General features: G+C 43.1%; 1 protein-coding gene across 4 annotated transcripts in view; it reads left to right on the top strand.

Annotated features, from left to right (window-relative positions):
* The window catches only part of PSD3 (pleckstrin and Sec7 domain containing 3), a 703925-nt gene that overhangs the window by 337422 nt on the left and 346718 nt on the right, over window positions 1-19785 (top strand). For all 4 annotated transcript variants that reach the window (XM_040325287.1, XM_040325286.1, XM_040325291.1 and 1 more), the window contains one exon: window positions 17737-17931. In XM_040325287.1, the coding sequence (XP_040181221.1) occupies window positions 17737-17931 (195 nt within the window). The remainder of the gene's footprint in view (window positions 1-17736; window positions 17932-19785) is intronic.

Raw genomic sequence — 19785 nt, forward strand, 5'->3', positions numbered from 1 at the left:
CAGGATATATCAGGATAACAAATACATAGAAATGTTAAGATGTGTAGTACAGCATGAGCAATTAAGTTCAGTTTTGTAGCAGGGTCAGTCTTTGGTCAGCATTATTTCCGCTTTGTTTCTGTGCGCCTCTTCTATAGATGTACAAAAATTTAGAGACAGCGCTCATTGCATGTGGCACCACATCCAGAAAATAATCAAAAAAAAAAGAAAAAGAAAAAGAAGAAATTGTATAGGACTTTAGTGGATGCCACTACAGGGGCGGATCCAGAGTCTAATCTCGTAGGGGCACTGCCAAAATATTTGCGGGCAATTTGTAGGGTGGGAAGCCAGGTGGAGGGGAGGACTGGGTGGGAGCAGCCAGGTGGAGGGGAGGACAGGGTGGATGCAGCCAGGTGGAGGGGAGGACAGGGTGGATGCAGCCAGGTGGAGCAGAGGACTGAGTGGATGCAGTCAGGTGGAGGGGAGGACTGGGCGGATGCAGCCAGGTGGAGAGGAGGACTGGGTGGATGCAGCCAGGTGGAGAGGAGGACTGGCTGGGAGCAGCCAGGTGGAGAGGAGGACTGGCTGGGAGCAGCCAGGTGGAGAGGAGGACTGGCTGGGAGCAGCCAGGTGGAGAGGAGGACTAGGTGGGAGCAGCCAGGTGGAGAGGAGGACTGGGTGGGAGCAGCCAGGTGGATAGGAGGATTGGGTGGGAGGAGGACTGGGTGGGAGCAGCCAGGTGGAGAGGAGGACTGGGTGGGAGCAGCCCCGCCCCCCTACAGTTAGAAACACACATGAGGTGACACTTAACCCCTACAGTGCCCCCTAGTGGTTAACCCCTTCACTACCATTGTCATTTTCACAGTAATCAGTGCATTTTTATAGCACTTTCGCTGTGAAAATGACAATGGTCCCAGAAATGTGTCAAAAGTGTCCGATGTGTCCGCCATAATGTCGCAGTCACGGAAAAAAAATTCTGATCGCCGCCATTAGTAGTAAAAAAAAAATTATTAATAAAAATGCCATAAAACTATCCCCTATTTTGTAAACGCTATAAATTTTGCGCAAACCAATCTATAAACGCTTATTAGCAACAATGAAAAGGACGAAGACTGGACAGCCGCACTCCAAAATCACTTAAAAAAGAGATGTCTTTTTATTTTTCAACTGTACATACAGTCACTGCAAACCAACAACATACAGTGTGGCCGACGCGTTTCGCACTGGCAGTCAGTGCTTAGTCATGGCTTGAGCCATGACTAAGCACTGACTGCCAGTGCGAAACGCGTCGGCCACACTGTATGTTGTTGGTTTGCAGTGACTGTATGTACAGTTGAAAAATAAAAAGACATCTCTTTTTTAAGTGATTTTGGAGTGCGGCTGTCCAGTCTTCGTCCTTTTCATTGTTGCTATTAATAGCATTGCCAGCACCTTGGTGGTTCAACAGCCCTTGATTGCCTGCGGGGCTCACCTGGAGCGGTGAGAAAATTTGTCTATAAACGCTTATTGTGATTTTTTTTTTTTTTACCAAAAATAGGTAGAAGAATACGTATCGGCCTAAACTGAGAAAAAATTATGGTTTTTTTTAGGGCCGAAACAACTAATCGATTAATCGACAACTAGTCGATTACCATTTTCATAATTGATTAATCGGCCAGTAACATAATGGGGTTAAAAATAACTAAAATTAGCCTTTTTATAGTGCAAAAAGAGCGAATCTCTGCTGTAAATATTACTTTTACTGTTTCACAGTAAAAGATTAACCCCTTACAGTAGCGATTATTTGCCCTTTTTGTACTAATTTTAGTTTTTTTAACTCTGTTATGTTACTAAATATCTCAGGCCTGGGTCACATCTCTGTGTTTTTGCAGAAACACACTACAGTTTATTTACATGGTTTCACATCCATGATTTTTTCAGCTGCTGCGTATTTGGAAAGGGCAAGGACTTTTTTTTTTTAATGCAAAACTGTGCCATTTTGATTTTTGGTTCAATATACTTCAATGGAGAAGCTGCAGAAAAGCATTTTTTGTGGCAATTTGTGTTTTTTAATCTGCCCAACAACAAATAGGCAAAATTACCGTTATTTTGAAGGTTATTAACCGATTATTCGATTAATCGATTATAAAAATAATCGTTAGTTGCAGCCCTAGTTTTTTTATATCCTTTTTGGGGATATTTATTATAGCAAAAAGTAAAAAATATAGATTTTTTTTTCAAAATTGCCGCTCTATTTTTGTTTGTAGCGCAAAAAATAAAAACCGCAGAGGTGATCAAATACCACCAAAAGAAAGCTCTATTTGTGGGGAAAAAAGGACGCCAATTTGGTTTGGGAGCCACGTTGCACGACCGCGCAATTGTCGGTTAAAGCAACGCAGTGCCGAATCGCAAAAAGGGGCAAGGTCCTTAACCTGCATATTGGTCCGGGTCTTAAGCGGTAAAGGAAAACTTTTACTTGGTCTAAATTTTGTCATACACTGTGCTCCTGTTTTTATATAATTCAGGAACATTGGCTTTTGATACATTAATCATCTCCTGTTTTGCAAACTATTTCTAAAGCCAAGTACTGTATGCTTTAAAGAGCAAATACTAACCCCAGCTCATTCAATTAATGGTTGCATAATCACTTGTTTGGTCATATGACATCTGTTGAAAGTAGGCCAAGCCAATCTCCACTCTGTTCTTCCCCGTTAACTGAGTACATACACTCGGCGGCCACTTTATTGGGTACACCAATCACATGGTAGCAACTCAATTTAGGCATCTAGGCGTGGTGAAGATGACTTGCTGAAGTTCAAATCAAGCACCAGAATGAGGAAGAAAGGGGATTCAGGTGACTTTGAATGTGGCATGGTCGTTTGTGCCAGACGGCTGGTCTGAGTATTTCAAAAACTGTTGAGATTTTCACGCACAACCATCTTTAGGGTTTATAGAGAATGGTCCAAAAAATAAAACAATATCCAGTGAGCAGCAGTCATGTGGATGAAAATGCCTTGTTGATGTCAGAGGAGAATGGGCAGGTTTGAGAAGTTAGAAAGGCAAAAATAGCCACTCATTACAACCAGGGTATGCAGAATACTACAGGGAGTGCAGAATTATTAGGCAAATGAGTATTTTGACCACATCATCCTCTTTATGCATGTTGTCTTACTCCAAGCTGTATAGGCTCGAAAGCCTACTACCAATTAAGCATATTAGGTGATGTGCATCTCTGTAATGAGAAGGTGTGTGGTCTAATGACATCAACACCCTATATCAGGTGTGCATAATTATTAGTCAACTTCCTTTCCTTTGGCAAAATGGGTCAAAAGAAGGACTTGACAGGCTCAGAAAAGTCAAAAATAGTGAGATATCTTGCAGAGGGATGCAGCACTCTTAAAATTGCAAAGCTTCTGAAGCGTGATCATCGAACAATCAAGCGTTTCATTCAAAATAGTCAACAGGGTCGCAAGAAGCGTGTGGAAAAACCAAGGCGCAAAATAACTGCCCATGAACTGAGAAAAGTCAAGCGTGCAGCTGCCAAGATGCCACTTGCCACCAGTTTGGCCATATTTCAGAGCTGCAACATCACTGGAGTGCCCAAAAGCACAAGGTGTGCAATACTCAGAGACATGGCCAAGGTAAGAAAGGCTGAAAGACGACCACCACTGAACAAGACACACAAGCTGAAACGTCAAGACTGGGCCAAGAAATATCTCAAGACTGATTTTTCTAAGGTTTTATGGACTGATGAAATTAGAGTGAGTCTTGATGGGCCAGATGGATGGGCCCGTGGCTGGATTGGTAAAGGGCAGAGAGCTCCAGTCCGACTCAGACGCCAGCAAGGTGGTGGTGGAGTACTGGTTTGGGCTGGTATCATCAAAGATGAGCTTGTGGGGCCTTTTTGGGTTGACAATGGAGTCAAGCTCAACTCCCAGTCCTACTGCCAGATTATGGAAGACACCTTCTTCAAGCAGTGGTACAGGAAGAAGTCTGCATCCTTCAAGAAAAACATGATTTTCATGCAGGACAATGCTCCATCACACGCGTCCAAGTACTCCACAGCGTGGCTGGCAAGAAAGGGTATAAAAGGAGAAAAACTAATGACATGGCCTCCTTGTTCACCTGATCTGAACCCCATTGAGAACCTGTGGTCCATCATCAAATGTGAGATTTACAAGGAGGGAAAACAGTACACCTCTCTGAACAGTGTCTGGGAGGCTGCGGTTGCTGCTGCACGCAATGTTGATGGTGAACAGATCAAAACACTGACAGAATCCATGGATGGCAGGCTTTTGAGTGTCCATGCAAAGAAAGGTGGCTATATTGGTCACTGATTTGTTTTTGTTTTGTTTTTGAATGTCAGAAATGTATATTTGTGAATGTTGAGATGTTATATTGGTTTCACTGGTAAAAATAAATAATTGAAATGGGTATATATTTGTTTTTTGTAAGTTGCCTAATAATTATGCACAGTAATAGTCACCTGCACACACAGATATCCCCCTAAAATAGCTAAAACTAAAAACAAACTAAAAACTACTTCCAAAAATATTTAGCTTTGATATTAATGAGTTTTTTGGGTTCATTGAGAACATGGTTGTTGTTCAATAATAAAATTAATCCTCAAAAATACAACTTGCCTAATAATTCTGCACTCCCTGTATATCTGAATGCACAACACATCAAAAACCCTGAAACAAATGGGCTACAGCAGCTGGTCTGATGAGTCTCAATTTCAGCTGTGCCATTCAGATAGTAGGGTCAACATTTGGCGTAAACATGAAAGCATGGATCCATACTGCCTTGTATCAACGGTTCAGGCTGCTGGTGGTGGTGGCGTAATGGTGTGGGGGATATTTTCTTGCCACTCTTAGTACCAATTGAGAATTTTTTAAATGTCACGGCCTTCCTGAGTATTGTTGCTGACCGTTTATGACTACAGTGTACCCATCTTCTGATGGCTCCTTCCAGCAGGATAATGCACCATGTCACAAAGCTCAAATCACCTCACCGCTGGTTTCTTGAACATGACAATGAGGTCACTGTACTCCAATGACCTCCACTGACATCAGGTCTCAATCTAATAGAGCACATTTGTGATGTGTTGGAAAGGGAGATTTGCATCATGGATGTTCAGCCGACAAATCTGCAGCAACTGTGTGATGCTACAATGTCACTATGGACCAAAATATCTGAGGAATGTTTTGAATACCCTGTTGAATCTATGCCACAAAAAATGTAAGTGGTTGTAAACCATCACTTTGTAAAACAACCAATTCAGTTTAACCACTTAAAGCGGTTGTAAACCGCATAAACTTTTTTTATTTTTTTTTTCAAACCTGCAAGGCAAAAGGCATAATCGGCTAATATGCACCGCATACTGGCTGATTATGAAATACTTACCTCGGAACGAGGTGAAGAACCCTTACCTGGTCCACGCCGAGCGAGATGTCATCTTGCTCCGACATGTCTTCCGGGTATCGCCGCTCCAGCGCTGTGATTGGCTGGAGCGGTGATGACGTCACTCCCGCGCATGCGCGCGGGAGATTTAAATTCGGCAAGGTCCGGCGGCTGCCGGTCCTTTCGCCGTGGATTCCCCCCTGCGCATGCGCCGCTGCAATCAGCGGCGCATTGCGAGGGGAATATCTCCTAAACCGTACAGGTTTAGGAGATATTGTTTATACCTACAGGTAAGCCTTATTATAGGCTTACCTGTAGGTAAAAGTGAAAAAAGTGGGTTTACAACCACTTTAAGGACCGGACCAATATGCTGCTAAATGACCCAAGGGGTTTTTACAATTCGGCACTGCGTCGCTTTAACAGACAATTGCGCGGTCGTGCGATGTGGCTCCCAAACAAAATTGGCGTCCTTTTTTCCCCACAAATAGAGCTTTCTTTTGGTGGTATTTGATCACCTCTGCGGTTTTTATTTTTTGTGCTATAAACAAAAATAGAGCGCCAATTTTGAAAAAAAAACAATATTTTTTACTTTTTGCTGTAATAAATATCCCTCAAAAACATATATAACATTTTTTTTTCCCTCAGTTTAGGCCGATATGTATTCTTCTACCTATTTTTGGTAAAAAAAATTGCAATAAGCGTTTGATTGGTTTGCGCAAAATTTATAGTGTTTACAAAATAGGGGATAGTTTTATTATTATTAATTTTTTTTACTACTAATGGTGGCGATCAGCGATTTTTTTCGTTACTGCGACATTATGACACATTTCGGACATATTTTTGGGACCATTGTCATTTTCACAGTAAAAAAATGCATTTAAATTGCATTGTTTATTGTGAAAATTACAGTTGCAGTTTGGGAGTTAACCACAGGGGGCGCTGTAGGAGTTAGGGTTCACCTAGTGTGTGTGTTTACAACTGTAGGGGGGTGTGGCTGTAGGTCTGACGTCATCGATCGAGTCTCCCTAGAAAAAAGGGATCACTCGATCGATGCAGCCGCCACAGTGAAGCACGGGGAAGCCGTGTTTACATACGGCTCTCCCCGTTCTTCAGCTCCCGGGAGCAATCGCGAGGGGGCGGCTAGAAAAGCGCCCTCGTCCCGGATCGCTCCTGAAGCCACGGGAACCGCTGCATGTACCGGGGGGGGGGGTCCCGATCGGACCCCCGACCGACGTCTAGGCAGGGACGTAAAGGTACGCCAATGTGCCTGTCCGTGCCATTCTGCCGACGTAAATGTACATGTGGCGGTCCGGAAGTGGTTAAAAATGAAAGGCAAAACATTTTTGTATAGATATGTAGCACTACCCCCGGAGGAGCTGCTGGTTTGTTTTGGGTGGCACATTTACCTCGTGGCTCTTCCGAATTCCTCGGGGTGAATGGTGTGTATAGCAATAGTAAAACAATGTCCGCAACAGGTGTCTTTTCTGTGCTCTTTATTACCCAGCCGGGTAAAAACAATGAACTGGTGATGAAAGGGATAGAGTTTGCAAGAAGAAGAAGAAGGAGAACAGCAGATTCAGGCGTAGTATTTGGAACGGTCCTGTTCCCATATATAACACTTTCCGTACCACTCCAGCCTGAGTGGGTTTAGTGTACCCGGACAGGCCTTTCTCACTGACCTGGCAGCCGGAGTATCACTCGAACCTTTGTAGGATAAAGTCTCTGCCATAGACCCTCCTGAATGAACTTGGACTTGAGAAAAAAAGTCTCTGCCACAGACCCTCCTTGAAATGAACGTCAGGGAGACACCTCTGCCACAGGCCCTCACTGATTTCAGTTACGGAGGTAATCCTCCTTAGATGAATTACGCCTGAAACTCCTTCTTTATGTCGCCCAGGTACCGACTGACAGGTGATCAATCCTTCAGTGTCCGGCTACCTTGATCCCCGGTGGTTTGTTGAAATCCTTTTGGACCGCCAGGCTCTCATTGGCGCTCCTCAGACGGACTCCCCGCCGAATAGCAATACAGCTTGGGATCAGTCGATCACTGGGTCCCCGTCGCTGCTCAAATGTTCCGGACCGACATGGTCCAGGAATGCCAGGTAGGCCATAACGCTGGGGCGCCGTGATGTTGCCACCCTAAAGGTGGGTGCCACACTGGACGAAGAAGACAAACCCAGAATCAATGGCGTCTGCCCCATAAATACCCTCCCCCAGCATGCACAGCAAGGTCAAACCCTCCTGATTGGCTGCTGGGAAAGAGCACCCAAACCTTGACTCCACTGCTGCCACATCTACTGCACTGGGGTGGGAAGAACACCCCAGCACAACAGAATGAGCCCACAGCACAGCCAAGCTGAGACAGAGACCCTGTTTTGAACATAACAATTTGGATCAGAGTTTAAGTACACTCTGATCCCCCTCTAAATTTAAATAGCACCGGTACTCTAAAGTAACCAGGCGCTACAGATATAAAAATACATTGTAAATGCCTTTTTTTTATTTTTATATGTGATCACATTCCCTCTGTTCTCAGTTGCAAAAGACTGGGTTCACACTAGTGGGAATTGGATGTGGGTTCCCCGCATCCAGTTTGCAATAGCAGGAGATTGTGACTGGAGACGGTTCACATATATCCGGCTCACATATGGAGCTGGTTCACATATCTCCGGTGCGAATTTGCACTGACTCTTGGTAAATTTCAGGTCTGAATTCAGACACAAATTTGGACTAAAATAATACCTGAAACCGTGAAACAGGACGCATTGGACCCCTGCATGCGACTTAGATGTAAACCCTGCCTGAGAGCTGGGGGTGGAGAAGCAGCAGCACACTGAGCTTCTAAGTGAATGGCTGTGGAGTGGGGGGGTGTCAGAACAAGTTTGATTATTGGAGGAGAGTACACTGAGTGCCCAGCATAACTAGAGAACTAACCACGGTGTACTCTCCTCCTTAGTGTGGCCAGTTTTTAATAGGAAAGCAGAGGGACTGGCAGGAACACCAGGGATTTCACACAAACGAAGCAATACAAAAGAGAAGAGGATACTTTACCATACAAGTACATGGTACATGAAGTGTAACAAACACTTTAAGGCAGTTCTGAAGGCAAAAGGGGGTCCAACCCGGTACTATCAAGGTGTACGTAATAAAGTGGCCGGTGAGTGTATAATCCAATGCCTAGGTGTTCAGTCACATGGCCAGCATTAGAGGGAGCCTGGAGGAGAATTTTCTTTAGAAAACATAAATATTTGAACTCTTTTTTTATTTTTTTATTACTCTTTATATACAGTGCCTTGCAAAAGTATTCGGCCCCCTTGAACTTTGCGACCTTTTGCCACATTTCAGGCTTCAAACATAAAGACATAAAACTGTAATTTTTTTTAAATAATCAACAACAAGTGGGACACAATCATGAAGTGGAACGAAATTTATTGGATATTTCAAACTTTTTTAAGAAAAAAAAAACCCTGAAAAATTGGGCGTGCAAAATTATTCAACCCCTTTACTTTCAGTGCAGCAAACTCTCTCCAGAAGTTCAGTGAGGATCTCTGAATGATCCAATGTTGACCTAAATGACTAATGATGATAAATAGAATCCACCTGTGTGTAATCAAGTCTCCGTATAAATGCACCTGCACTGTGATAGTCTCAGAGGTCTGTTTAAAGCGCAGAGAGCATCATGAAGAACACTGAACACACCAGGCAGGTCCGAGATATTGTTGTGGAGAAGATTAAAGCCGGATTTGGATACAAAAAGATTTCCCAAGCTTTAAACATCCCAAGGAGCACTGTGCAAGCGATATTGAAATGGAAGGAGTATCAGACCACTGCAAATCTACGAAGACCTGGCCGTCCCTCTAAACTTTAAGCTCATACAAGGAGAAGACTGATCAGAGATGCAGCCAAGAGGCCCATGATCACTCTGGATGAACTGCAGAGATCTACAGCTGAGGTGGGAGACTCTCTCCATAGGACAACAATCGGTCGTATACTGCACAAATCTGGCCTTTATGGAAGAGTGGCAAGAAGAAAGCCATTTCTTAAAGATATCCATAAAAAGTGTTGTTTAAAGTTTGCCACAAGCCACCTGGGAAACACACCAAACATGTGGAAGAAGGTGCTCTGGTCAGATGAAACCAAAATCGAACTTTTTGGCAACAATGCAAAACGTTATGTTTGGCGTAAAAGCAACACAGCTCATCACCCTGAACACACCATCCCCACTGTGAAACATGGTGGTGGCAGCATCATGGTTTGGGCCTGCTTTTCTTCAGCAGGGACAGGGAAGATGGTTAAAATTGATGGGAAGATGGATGGAGCCAAATACAGGACCATTCTGGAAGAAAACCTGATGGAGTCTGCAAAAGACCTGAGACTGGGACGGAGATTTGTCTTCCAACAAGACAATGATCCAAAACATAAAGCAAAATCTACAATGGAATGGTTCACAAATAAACATATCCAGGTGTTAGAATGGCCAAGTCAAAGTCCAGACCTGAATCCAATCGAGAATCTGTGGAAAGAACTGAAAACTGCTGTTCACAAACGCTCTTCATCCAACCTCACTGAGCTCGAGCGGTTTTGCAAGGAGGAATGGGAAAAAATTTCAGTCTCTCGATGTGCAAAACTGATAGAGACATACCCCAAGCGACTTACAGCTGTAATCGCAGCAAAATATGGTGCTACAAAGTATTAACTTAAGGGGGCTGAATAATTTTGCACGCCCAAGTTTTTCAGTTTTTTATTTGTTAAAAAAGTTTGAAATATCCAATAAATTTCGTTCCACTTCATGATTGTGTCCCACTTGTTGTTGATTCTTCAAAAAAAATTACAGTTTTATATCTTTATGTTTGAAGCCTGAAATGTGGCAAAAGGTCGCAAAGTTCAAGGGGGCCAAATACTTCCGCAAGGCACTGTATATAAAAAAAAAACTGTTAAGATAACTGTAACAAGTGGAATTTATGTTCAGAGTAGATACTATTAATATCGAGCCCATTAGGCATGACACCTTGAAGATATAATGCTTTCACTAACATTTTTATGTAGCATGAAATGTTTAATTGGTGCCTTTAGAAAACACATTGCAGGAAGAGGACACACCTCGGGGGCCACAGAAAGTGCATAACGCATAACTGTGTCTAGTACAGACGTTCAGTATGTTTGTAGTGGCCCCTGCTTCCCATAGAGATGACATGAAGTTTTTCAACATTGCAGACAGCTGTAAAATCAAGCCTGACCTTTGTGTTTGAGACTTAGACAAATTATGTAAGGATTGTATGGTAAAACACACATCTGTGCTAATGCTTGAATAACATTTTACTATTAGCAGGTGATGTTCAACATTCATTTAAGGTGACCCTAAACTCTGCGATCTGACCTCCTGTAGAGGGTAAACACGCACATTTTCCATGATCCCGCTGTATGTAGAGGGTAGCCACCCTGTCTTTCCCACTCCTGAGATGGAGCAGTACACAAGACTGAAACTAACATGATGATTATATGAATGTGAAATCCCAAGCATGCGTAGTAGTGTACTGGCACCAGCAAATTTGAACACGCATCCTCACAGTGGTAGTTTATTGAGGGGTGCTCCTGATATAGACAGAGTGCTGATGCGTGGCCAAGTGTCTTTTAACTGTGCTTACATGGGCATCTTTTTTGGGCTTGGAAAATGTTCCAAACCTTCACCACTCTGCCCCCGTACCTCGAAAACTCTGTCCACCCACCACCACTGAGCCACATGCCCGTCTGCCTACTCTTGCTGTCCCTATTCTTACTCGCCTCACCTCTTTGCAACCCCCCCACAGTCTTCAGACTCTACCACCTCTCCTGCAGTCAACATTCCCATTCACCCTGATAATCCTCCCTTATAACTCTGACATACGCCCATCCCTGTTCCCACTATTTGACCTTGTACCCCTCTCTTACCCACCTGCCCCACAACCAAGGAAAACAGGTGTATAGGCGCCACAACCTTCCCACATAAAAGCTCCACCCGGTGCTCAGGGGGATGGTCGGCACTCAGGATGACATCCAAAATAGTATTCCGTTATTAAATACATGTACAGAGCTGTAAAATAGCCTACGCGTTTCAGACGTTAGTTCTTGGTCATGGCTAAGGACTAACGTCCGAAACATGTAGACTGTTTCACAGCTCTGTACATGTATTTAATAAAGGAATACTATTTTGGATGTCACCCTGAGTGTCGGCCGGCCGGCCGTCCCTTTCCTTATTCTAGTCTGCCCCACAACCTTTGCTCTAGACAGGCTTCCCCCCACTACTTCAGCCCTCACCTTATCACCTTCGCTATTCACTCTTTCCTGAATTTGTCACTATTCTCTGCCCGTATTAATCTTCCCTGCCTTGAATCACATTTTAATCAAGCTTTCCGGCTCTTACCTCTTTTTCCTTTGCTGCACATTTTAAACCCCCTCCCCCAACCCACTACCGTACCTGTAAACCCCCCTAGATCTTCTGTCACCCCTGCACTTGCCACCACCTCGGCTCTACTCATGAAATCATCCCCAACCTCGCCTATTATGGAACTTGCATACTTTTGCTATTTCTTGCTAAAATTGTTTTGAAGACCTTATACTATTTTTGTAATCCTTTTTAGAAGCCTGTTTGTAAAGTGCTGTATTACAATTTCATGCTTTAATGGACATCTTGCTGAACTGTCCACGATGTGATATTTACAAAACAGCTAATTCACAGGCCATTAAACAAGATAAAACCATAAAGTTGCTTTTGAAAGTCCTCACTACACTTAACAAATTTATTATAGGTACGAACTTCATCCCCTTCTCCACCCTGAAAGCTAAATATCAGATTCCGGACTCGGAATTCGACAATTTCATCCTTATTAAACAATTTTTCGAAACTCACTTCAAAACCACAAACACCCAATCCCCCTCTCATTTTGAAAAACTCTGTCGCGATTCCCCCAGGAAGAAAGGTTTCATCTCAGAACTTTATTTCATCATGTCTAACAACACAGAGCCCAATAAATTATCATATATGCTAAAATGGGAACAAGACCTTAACTTTACGTACTCCCCAGTAAACTGGGACAACTGTATAACCAATTTACACAAATGCACCAAATCTATTGCAATCAAGGAAACAGCCCTAAAAGTGTTTATTAGATGGTATTATACCCCGACCAAACTCCACGCCATTTTTCCCTCAATCTCCTCCTCATGCTTTAGAGGATGCGATGAATCGGGTTCTTTCCCCCACATTTTCTGGTCTTGCAATAAGGTCAAGAATGTTTGGTTACAGCTTGAAAGCTTTGCCTCCAAAATTTCAGATAAACCAATCACCCTTACAATACATAACTGTTTACTTTTCTCCCCCATCACGGACCTTTCCACATGCCATATGAGACTCATCCATACAATATGTGTAGCCATACACTGGCTGATTGCATCTCAATGGAAATCTCCAATAATACTCCTAAATCCACTCAAACACAGGATTAACGAGATAAATTTGATGGAAAAAATCTCCCATACGCTACAAAACACCATGCACATTTTCAACAATAAATGGTCCCCCTGGTCTGAATATTCACCTCTCTTTTTTAATACAAACTAATTCCTTTATTATACCACATTCCTTTTAACATGGCTTCCCTCAATATTCTTTCAAGATCCTCCATGGTTTTTTCCCATCTCTAAGAAAAGCCTGTTAACCCCAATTGCTTTGCTGTGTCATATTATATTTCTGTTTCTGATAAGAACTTACCGCAACTTTTATGATTATGCTGTATTATTATATATATCCAACTATGTACCGCTCTCTATCTTTTGCAATAAAAGTTTGTAAACAAAAAAAAAGTTGCTTTTGAAAGTTGAGTGGCAGCCTTTAAAAATGTTGCACATTTTTAGGGGGAAGGAGAGAGATGTACTTTAATTACCATATTTATCGGGGTATTGCGCGCTCCGGCGTATAGCGCGCACCCCTAAAGTGGACCTGCATTCCTGTAAAAAAAAAAAGATTTTAGTACTTACAGTTTTGGTGTCTTGCGCGGCGTCCATCGACGGCCTCGTCGGGTCCGGCGTCCGTCTGCGGCTGGTGTCCTCCTCGTCGGGTCCGGCGGTCCTTCTGCGGTGTCCTCCCCTCTCGATCCCCGCTTCCCGCGCTGAGTTTGAACCACTGCGCCGGCATATACCGGGCGCAGTACACTCGTGTATAGTCGGGCAGGCTCGACTTCTCTCGCGGTCACGTCCTGTACGTCCAGGACGTGACTGCGAGAGGAGCCGAGCCTGCCCGACTATACACGAGTGTACTGCACTCGGTATATGCCGGCGCAGTAGTTGAAACTCGGCGCGGGTATCGGCGTATATCGCGCACCAACGATTTTGCCCTGAATTTCAGGGCAAAAAAGTGCGCGGTATACGCCCGATTAATATGGTATGTGTACCAGTAAAATATTCTGCACCAGGGATGCACGGTATGGTCAGTGACTGGTGAGGCACTGGCTAGTATCAGAGCCAGATACACACAGGTTACAAACGCCGCAAATGTTAAAGCGAGAGCAATCATTTTAGCACTAGACCTCCTCTGTAACTCTAAACATGTAACCTGTAAAAAAATTTACAGTCGTCGCCTATGTACTGAAGTTTGACGCCATTCCACAAGTGTGCACAATTTTAAAGCGTGACATGTTATGTATCTATTTACTTGGCGTAACATCACCTTTCACATTATACAAAATAATCAGGCTAAGTTTACATTTTTTTTTTATTATTATTATTCATTCCGTTTCTTAAAAAAAAAAGTGTTTGAAAAATTGCTGTGCAAATACTGTGTGACATAAAAAGTTGCAACAACCACCATTTTGTTCTCTAGGGTGTCTGCTAAACATATATATATATATATATAAAATCTTTGGGGGTTCTGAGTTATTTTCTAGCAAAAAAATATATGATTTATACATGTAGGAGAGAAGTGTCAGAATTGGCCTGGGTGGCAAGGGGTTAATTACCATAAGTAATATACAAATAATTATTAGATATTGTTTTTAAGATAATTTACTATATTTTTAAAAACTGTACTCAAGTAGGTGGCTTAACGGACAAATTACTGAAGTTTGAAGTTATAATTTCACAGTAAATAGATAAATAATAAATGATTATGTTATAACATATATAGCATAAAAATATATGATTTAGCTTGATTATAACAGTACCTTTTCAACAGCAGCAGATTCTCATTCTCCCTCTTAGCTGTGTGAGCAAAACATGGGATTATGGGTAAATCTTATACCCATAAACCCGTGCTTTTTCCTTCTAGTTATGAGGGCTGGGCTGGAAGGGAGTATGTGTCTTTTAGACACACGCCCCCTTCTATGACACTGCAGTGAGAGGCGTGCCTCCACTGCAGCGTTTTTATTGGACAGCTTGGGCTAATGGTACTTTACCATTGATCCAACTCTAAGCTGTCCATTGAGCTCAGTGCCTCTTTGAGGAAAGGCACTGTAAGCTCATCCTCTCAGTCTTCAGCAAACAGAATGTGCCGGCTTGTATTTAAACTGGCTGCTCAAGGAGCCCCAAACAGGCCGCACAAGGAGCCCAGTATCTCCGTAACCATAGGTCGTAGGAGCCCCACATTTTGACCAGTGGTGGGGTATGACGTCAGCTACCTACATTTCTCTGTGACTCCAGGTAGCCGAGCTACGACCCTCGAAGCTCAATCGTTTTGGGGGGGTTGTTATTTTATTTATTTTTTTGTTATGTTTATGGCAGGTGTCTCACCTGCCTCCCCTGACTGCACATCCCTGTTCTGCACCCTTACAAACAGGCTGCTTAGGTTAGCACTATCTTTATTGTGCTTGTCTCCAGAGTTGGACACAATGTGGTTGATTTACGAAAACTGAAGAGTAAAAAAATCTGTCTTTGCATTGTAGCCAATGAGCTTCAGCTTGTTCAATTTAGGTGTTGTTAGACCCAGGACCCTGCATTCACCATATTGGGTCTCCCACAGCACACCGGACATGGAAATGCAATTATTTTTGTAAATATAAACTGCTAAATACCTTTTTTCATCAGTGGTATATAGCAGTCTTGTGACTTCTATCAGTCTCTGCTTAAAACTTGTATGAGGAATTTTCATTCTCCTCTGACTGTCCTATGAGGTTGCAGGACCCCTGTCTGGATAGTGCTGATTGGCCCTGTGCTGATCACATGCACTCTTCCAAGAATACAAAAAGTCTCTTGCAATACACCCTAAACTAAGCATTTGCGGAGTGAATCCAAAGGCTCTGTACTATAGATTGGGGACTGTGGACGTAGGGGAGGATCAGAGAAGACAATATCAAACAGACTCTTTACACAATGCAGAGGATAAACCCCTTAGGTTCCACAGTGAGTATAACAACTATACTGCATATACAGACTGAGTAACACTTTAAGCTTTAATAAAAAAAAAAAAAAAACTGGAAGCTGATTGTTTTCTATGCAGCGTTGCACCAGATTGTGGACTCTCCAGTTTTAGTAAATCAACCCCAATATTCAGGCAGGTGACTTTTTTTTTTTACAGAGCATTTCCGAAAAGCTGCAAAATACTGTTCTCATATTAAATATACTACCCCCAAAAATGAACTCCTAGTTCTGATGTACAAATTCATAAGAAAGCCAATATCATAATTTTGAGTATTGATTGTACCTTCTAATAGTGGAGCAAAACCTTATTTCCAGAAAAAAAAAAATGACCTTACACTATAAAAACAAAAACAAAGTTACTGCACCTTTTCACACCTTTTAGTATGCATGCATAATAATTTTTTTTCACCACTGAAACAGGTTCATTTAAAGGCTAACAATTAATGACTAGCAAGCCTGCCGCTCACCCGTTAGAAAGAGTAATTAGAAGTATTTCATCCCTACTTGCTGGTGTGTGAAGGAGTTTGAATTAACATTCATATGTAACAGTCCATGTACAAGTAAAGTCACAGATAATAGTGTGCACAAGCTGTGCTTGATGATTAATGCAGCTGAATTTCCCACAGACGGTAGACTCTGTACACAACTTCGGAATATTTCTATAAGGAGCCAGGAAAACACAGAAAATTTACTGATAACTAGAGATAACAAGCTCTCCAAGAGCTGTTCACACCACAACACAATGTGCTGCAGTGCACACAATTTGGTGCATTGATATACTTTTTATCTAACTTCTGCTGCCCCTCCTTCTTCACCTCCTGCTCTCTGCACTACTCCCAGTGCCTCCATCTGAGTTCACAGGAGACGGAACTACAAAGGAGGCATCAGGGATTAACATTGAGTGTTCCCAACTATTCAACTTCAGAATGAGGGACAAATGAGCATACCCCCTAACAAAGTTGTTCAGCGGGGGGGGTCCGCGGATCAAAGTTGTTGAGCGGGGGGGGGAAAATGCTTGGATCGGAGTTGTTAAGTGGGGGGGGGGGGTTCCACGGTTCAAAGTTGTTGAGCGGGGGTGGAATTCCGTGGAGCAGAGTAGTTGAGCGGGGGGGCCAAGGATGGGAGTTGTTGAGCGGGGGGGGCGATGATCAAAGTTGTTCAGCGGGGGGAGGTCCGTTCCGTGGATAGGAGTTGAGCGGGGGGAGGGTTTAGCGCGAAGTCGTGGTATACATCCATCACAATGTGGGCCACCAAAATATTATCGTGGACTATCGGTGATTATCAATGGACCACTGAATGGTGACCACAGCTATAGGGAATGCAGCGTACCAAAGATTTCAATAAAAGCGGTTGTATAGGAAAAACGGTTGTATAGGCAAAACTTTTTTTTTTTCCTGGCGCCTGTAAAGGAAAAAGCATAACGAGCTAGTATGCACGGCATACTAGCTCATTATGACATACTTACATTGGAACGAGGCGTCGTTAACGCTGCCGGTCCACGCCGAGGGAGATGACAGCGCTGTGAGGGGCTGGAGCCGCGATGTCGTCACTCCCGCACATGCACGTGGGAGACTTCTGTTCGGCAAGGTCCGGCGGCTGCCGGGCCTTAAAACCCGTAAAGGTTTAGGAGATATTTTATTTACCTACAGGTAAGCCTATAAAAAGTAAAAAAAACACCCTATACAACCACTTTAACTGCAATCTGTATAGGTGTAAACCAGGCCTAAAATATTAATTCCATTAGGTTGTGCCAAGTGGTTAATTTATTTTTGTCATGCCTGTCATATGATTTCAGGTTAGTTACAGTGACTAGTGCAACTGTTTGTAGCACTAGCATAATATTGCATAGAGTTTTGGAGTTTTGTTATGTTCTGTACGTATGTTATGCATTTTCAGTGCAAAAGGCATCCGATAAAAAAAAAAACAGACATTCCAAATATTTGTTGTCTGAAAAAAAATTGAGTTGTGTTTTGCTTTTTTTTTTTCTAGTGATGCAGGACCAAGCAACAAACCGCTAGAGGCCTCATATGACATGGGCAGCACTGAAATCCTTCAAAAAGGAAGCACTGAAAACCTCAGCAATGGGACCAATAGTAACTTACAAGCTGCAAAACGCCTGGCCAAACGTCTCTACCAGTTGGATGGATTTAAACGCTCTGATGTCGCAAAGCATTTAGGAAAAAAGTATGTATTTTACTTTCACGTCAGATAATAACAAGCTGTATGTGCTGATGCAGACATCAATATTATCTTTACATGATTTGCCAATGTAATGGCTGGGGTTTAAAGTGCTTGTAAACCCCATTAATGAAATCTGACCTGGGCACATATATCTGTAGTGTTTACTTATCTCTATCCAAAGGCCCTTAGGCCCCATACACACGATAGAATCCATCCGCTGAAAAATCCCAGCGAATGGGTTTCAGCGGATAGATCCTATGGTGTGTACACTCCAGCGGATCTGTTTCCGCGGATATTTATCCCCTGGGATGGATTCCAGCAGATAAATATTTGATGACATGCTATCAAATCTATCCGCTGGAATCCATCCCAACGGATGGATCCGCTGGTCTGTACAGACTCACCGGATCCATCCGTCCGAAGGGATCCCCTGCATGCGTCGTAATGATTCGACGCATGCGTGGAATTCCTTATATGACAGCGTCGCGCACGTCGCCGCGTCATAATCGCGGCGACGGCGCGACACGTCATCGCTAGAGGATTTCGGCGCGGATTTCGATTCGATGGTGAGTACACTCCATCGCATTTAAATCTGCGCAAATCCTCGAGAGGATTTATCCGCGGATACGGTCCGCTGGACCGTATCCGCGGATAAATCCTCTCGTGTGTATGGGGCCTTAGTCCGTGTCTTTCTGCTTCTCTGTTCCTTTGTTAGCAACATGATAACTTCTGACAAGTTCTCCGACACAGGAGATAAAAGCAGCTGGAAATTTGTGTTGAAGGAAACTTAGAGATTGATAAGCAGAGACAGGAAAACTGCCCGGAATCCCGGCGGGAAAATAGAGAACCTGCTCTCTATTTTCCCGCTGGGATTCCTGCCGGTTTTAAACCCGGCAGATTTCCTATGGGGAAACACTGCGATGGAGCATACACACGGCCTGGATTCCCGGCCAAAACTCTCCACGCAGTTTTCCAGATGGGAAACCAGGCCGTGTGTACACAGGGAAACTTACCGAGCAGGTTCTCGGGATTCCCGGCAGACTTTATGCCGCCGGGAATCCCAGTCGTGTGTACAGGGCTTGAGTTCGCTATATGGACAACTTGTGTATTTATACAGGTTGATCATATCCCCCTTTTAATCTCCTCTTCTCAAGAGTGGATAAATTCAGTTCCTCTAATCTTTCCTCATAGCTGAGCTCCTCCATGTCTCTTATCAGTTTGGTTGCCCTTCTCTGCACTTTTTCCAGTTCCCCAATATCCTTTTTGTGAATTGGTGCCCAAAACTAAACTGCATATTCCAGATGAGGTCTTACTAATGATTTCAACATTAAACCTCATTTGCCACTTAGTCGCCCAATTAGACAGTGCATTGGTGTCGGCTTGTAAATTGGAGACATCCTGTAAGGACTTTATTCCAATGCATAGTTTGGTTTCATGTGCAAGGACTGAAATTGTACTTTTGACCCCAGACCCAATATCATTTATAAAGTTATTAAAAAGTAAGGGTCCCAACACTGAACATTGGGGTACACCACTGATAACCTTAGAGCGTTCAGAGTAAGAATCATTAACCACTACTTTCTGAATACGGTCTATTAACCAGTTTTCTATCCATTTACTGTAGCTGATTTTTCCAAGACTGTAGACTTTACCTTACACATTAGTCGTGTGTGGGGAACTGTGTCAAACGCTTTTACAAAATCCAAGTATACCATGTCCACAGCCATTCCTTTTTCTGACATGAGTCCATGCTGTCTGTTGCTTAGAATATTTTTTTTCTAGCAAGAATTCATCTATGTGGTATTTTAATAAACTCTCCAGTATCTTCCCAACTATATACGTTAACCTCTTGCCGAC

Source organism: Rana temporaria, chromosome 1, assembly GCF_905171775.1.
Source record: "Rana temporaria chromosome 1, aRanTem1.1, whole genome shotgun sequence".
NCBI lineage: Eukaryota > Metazoa > Chordata > Amphibia > Anura > Ranidae > Rana > Rana temporaria.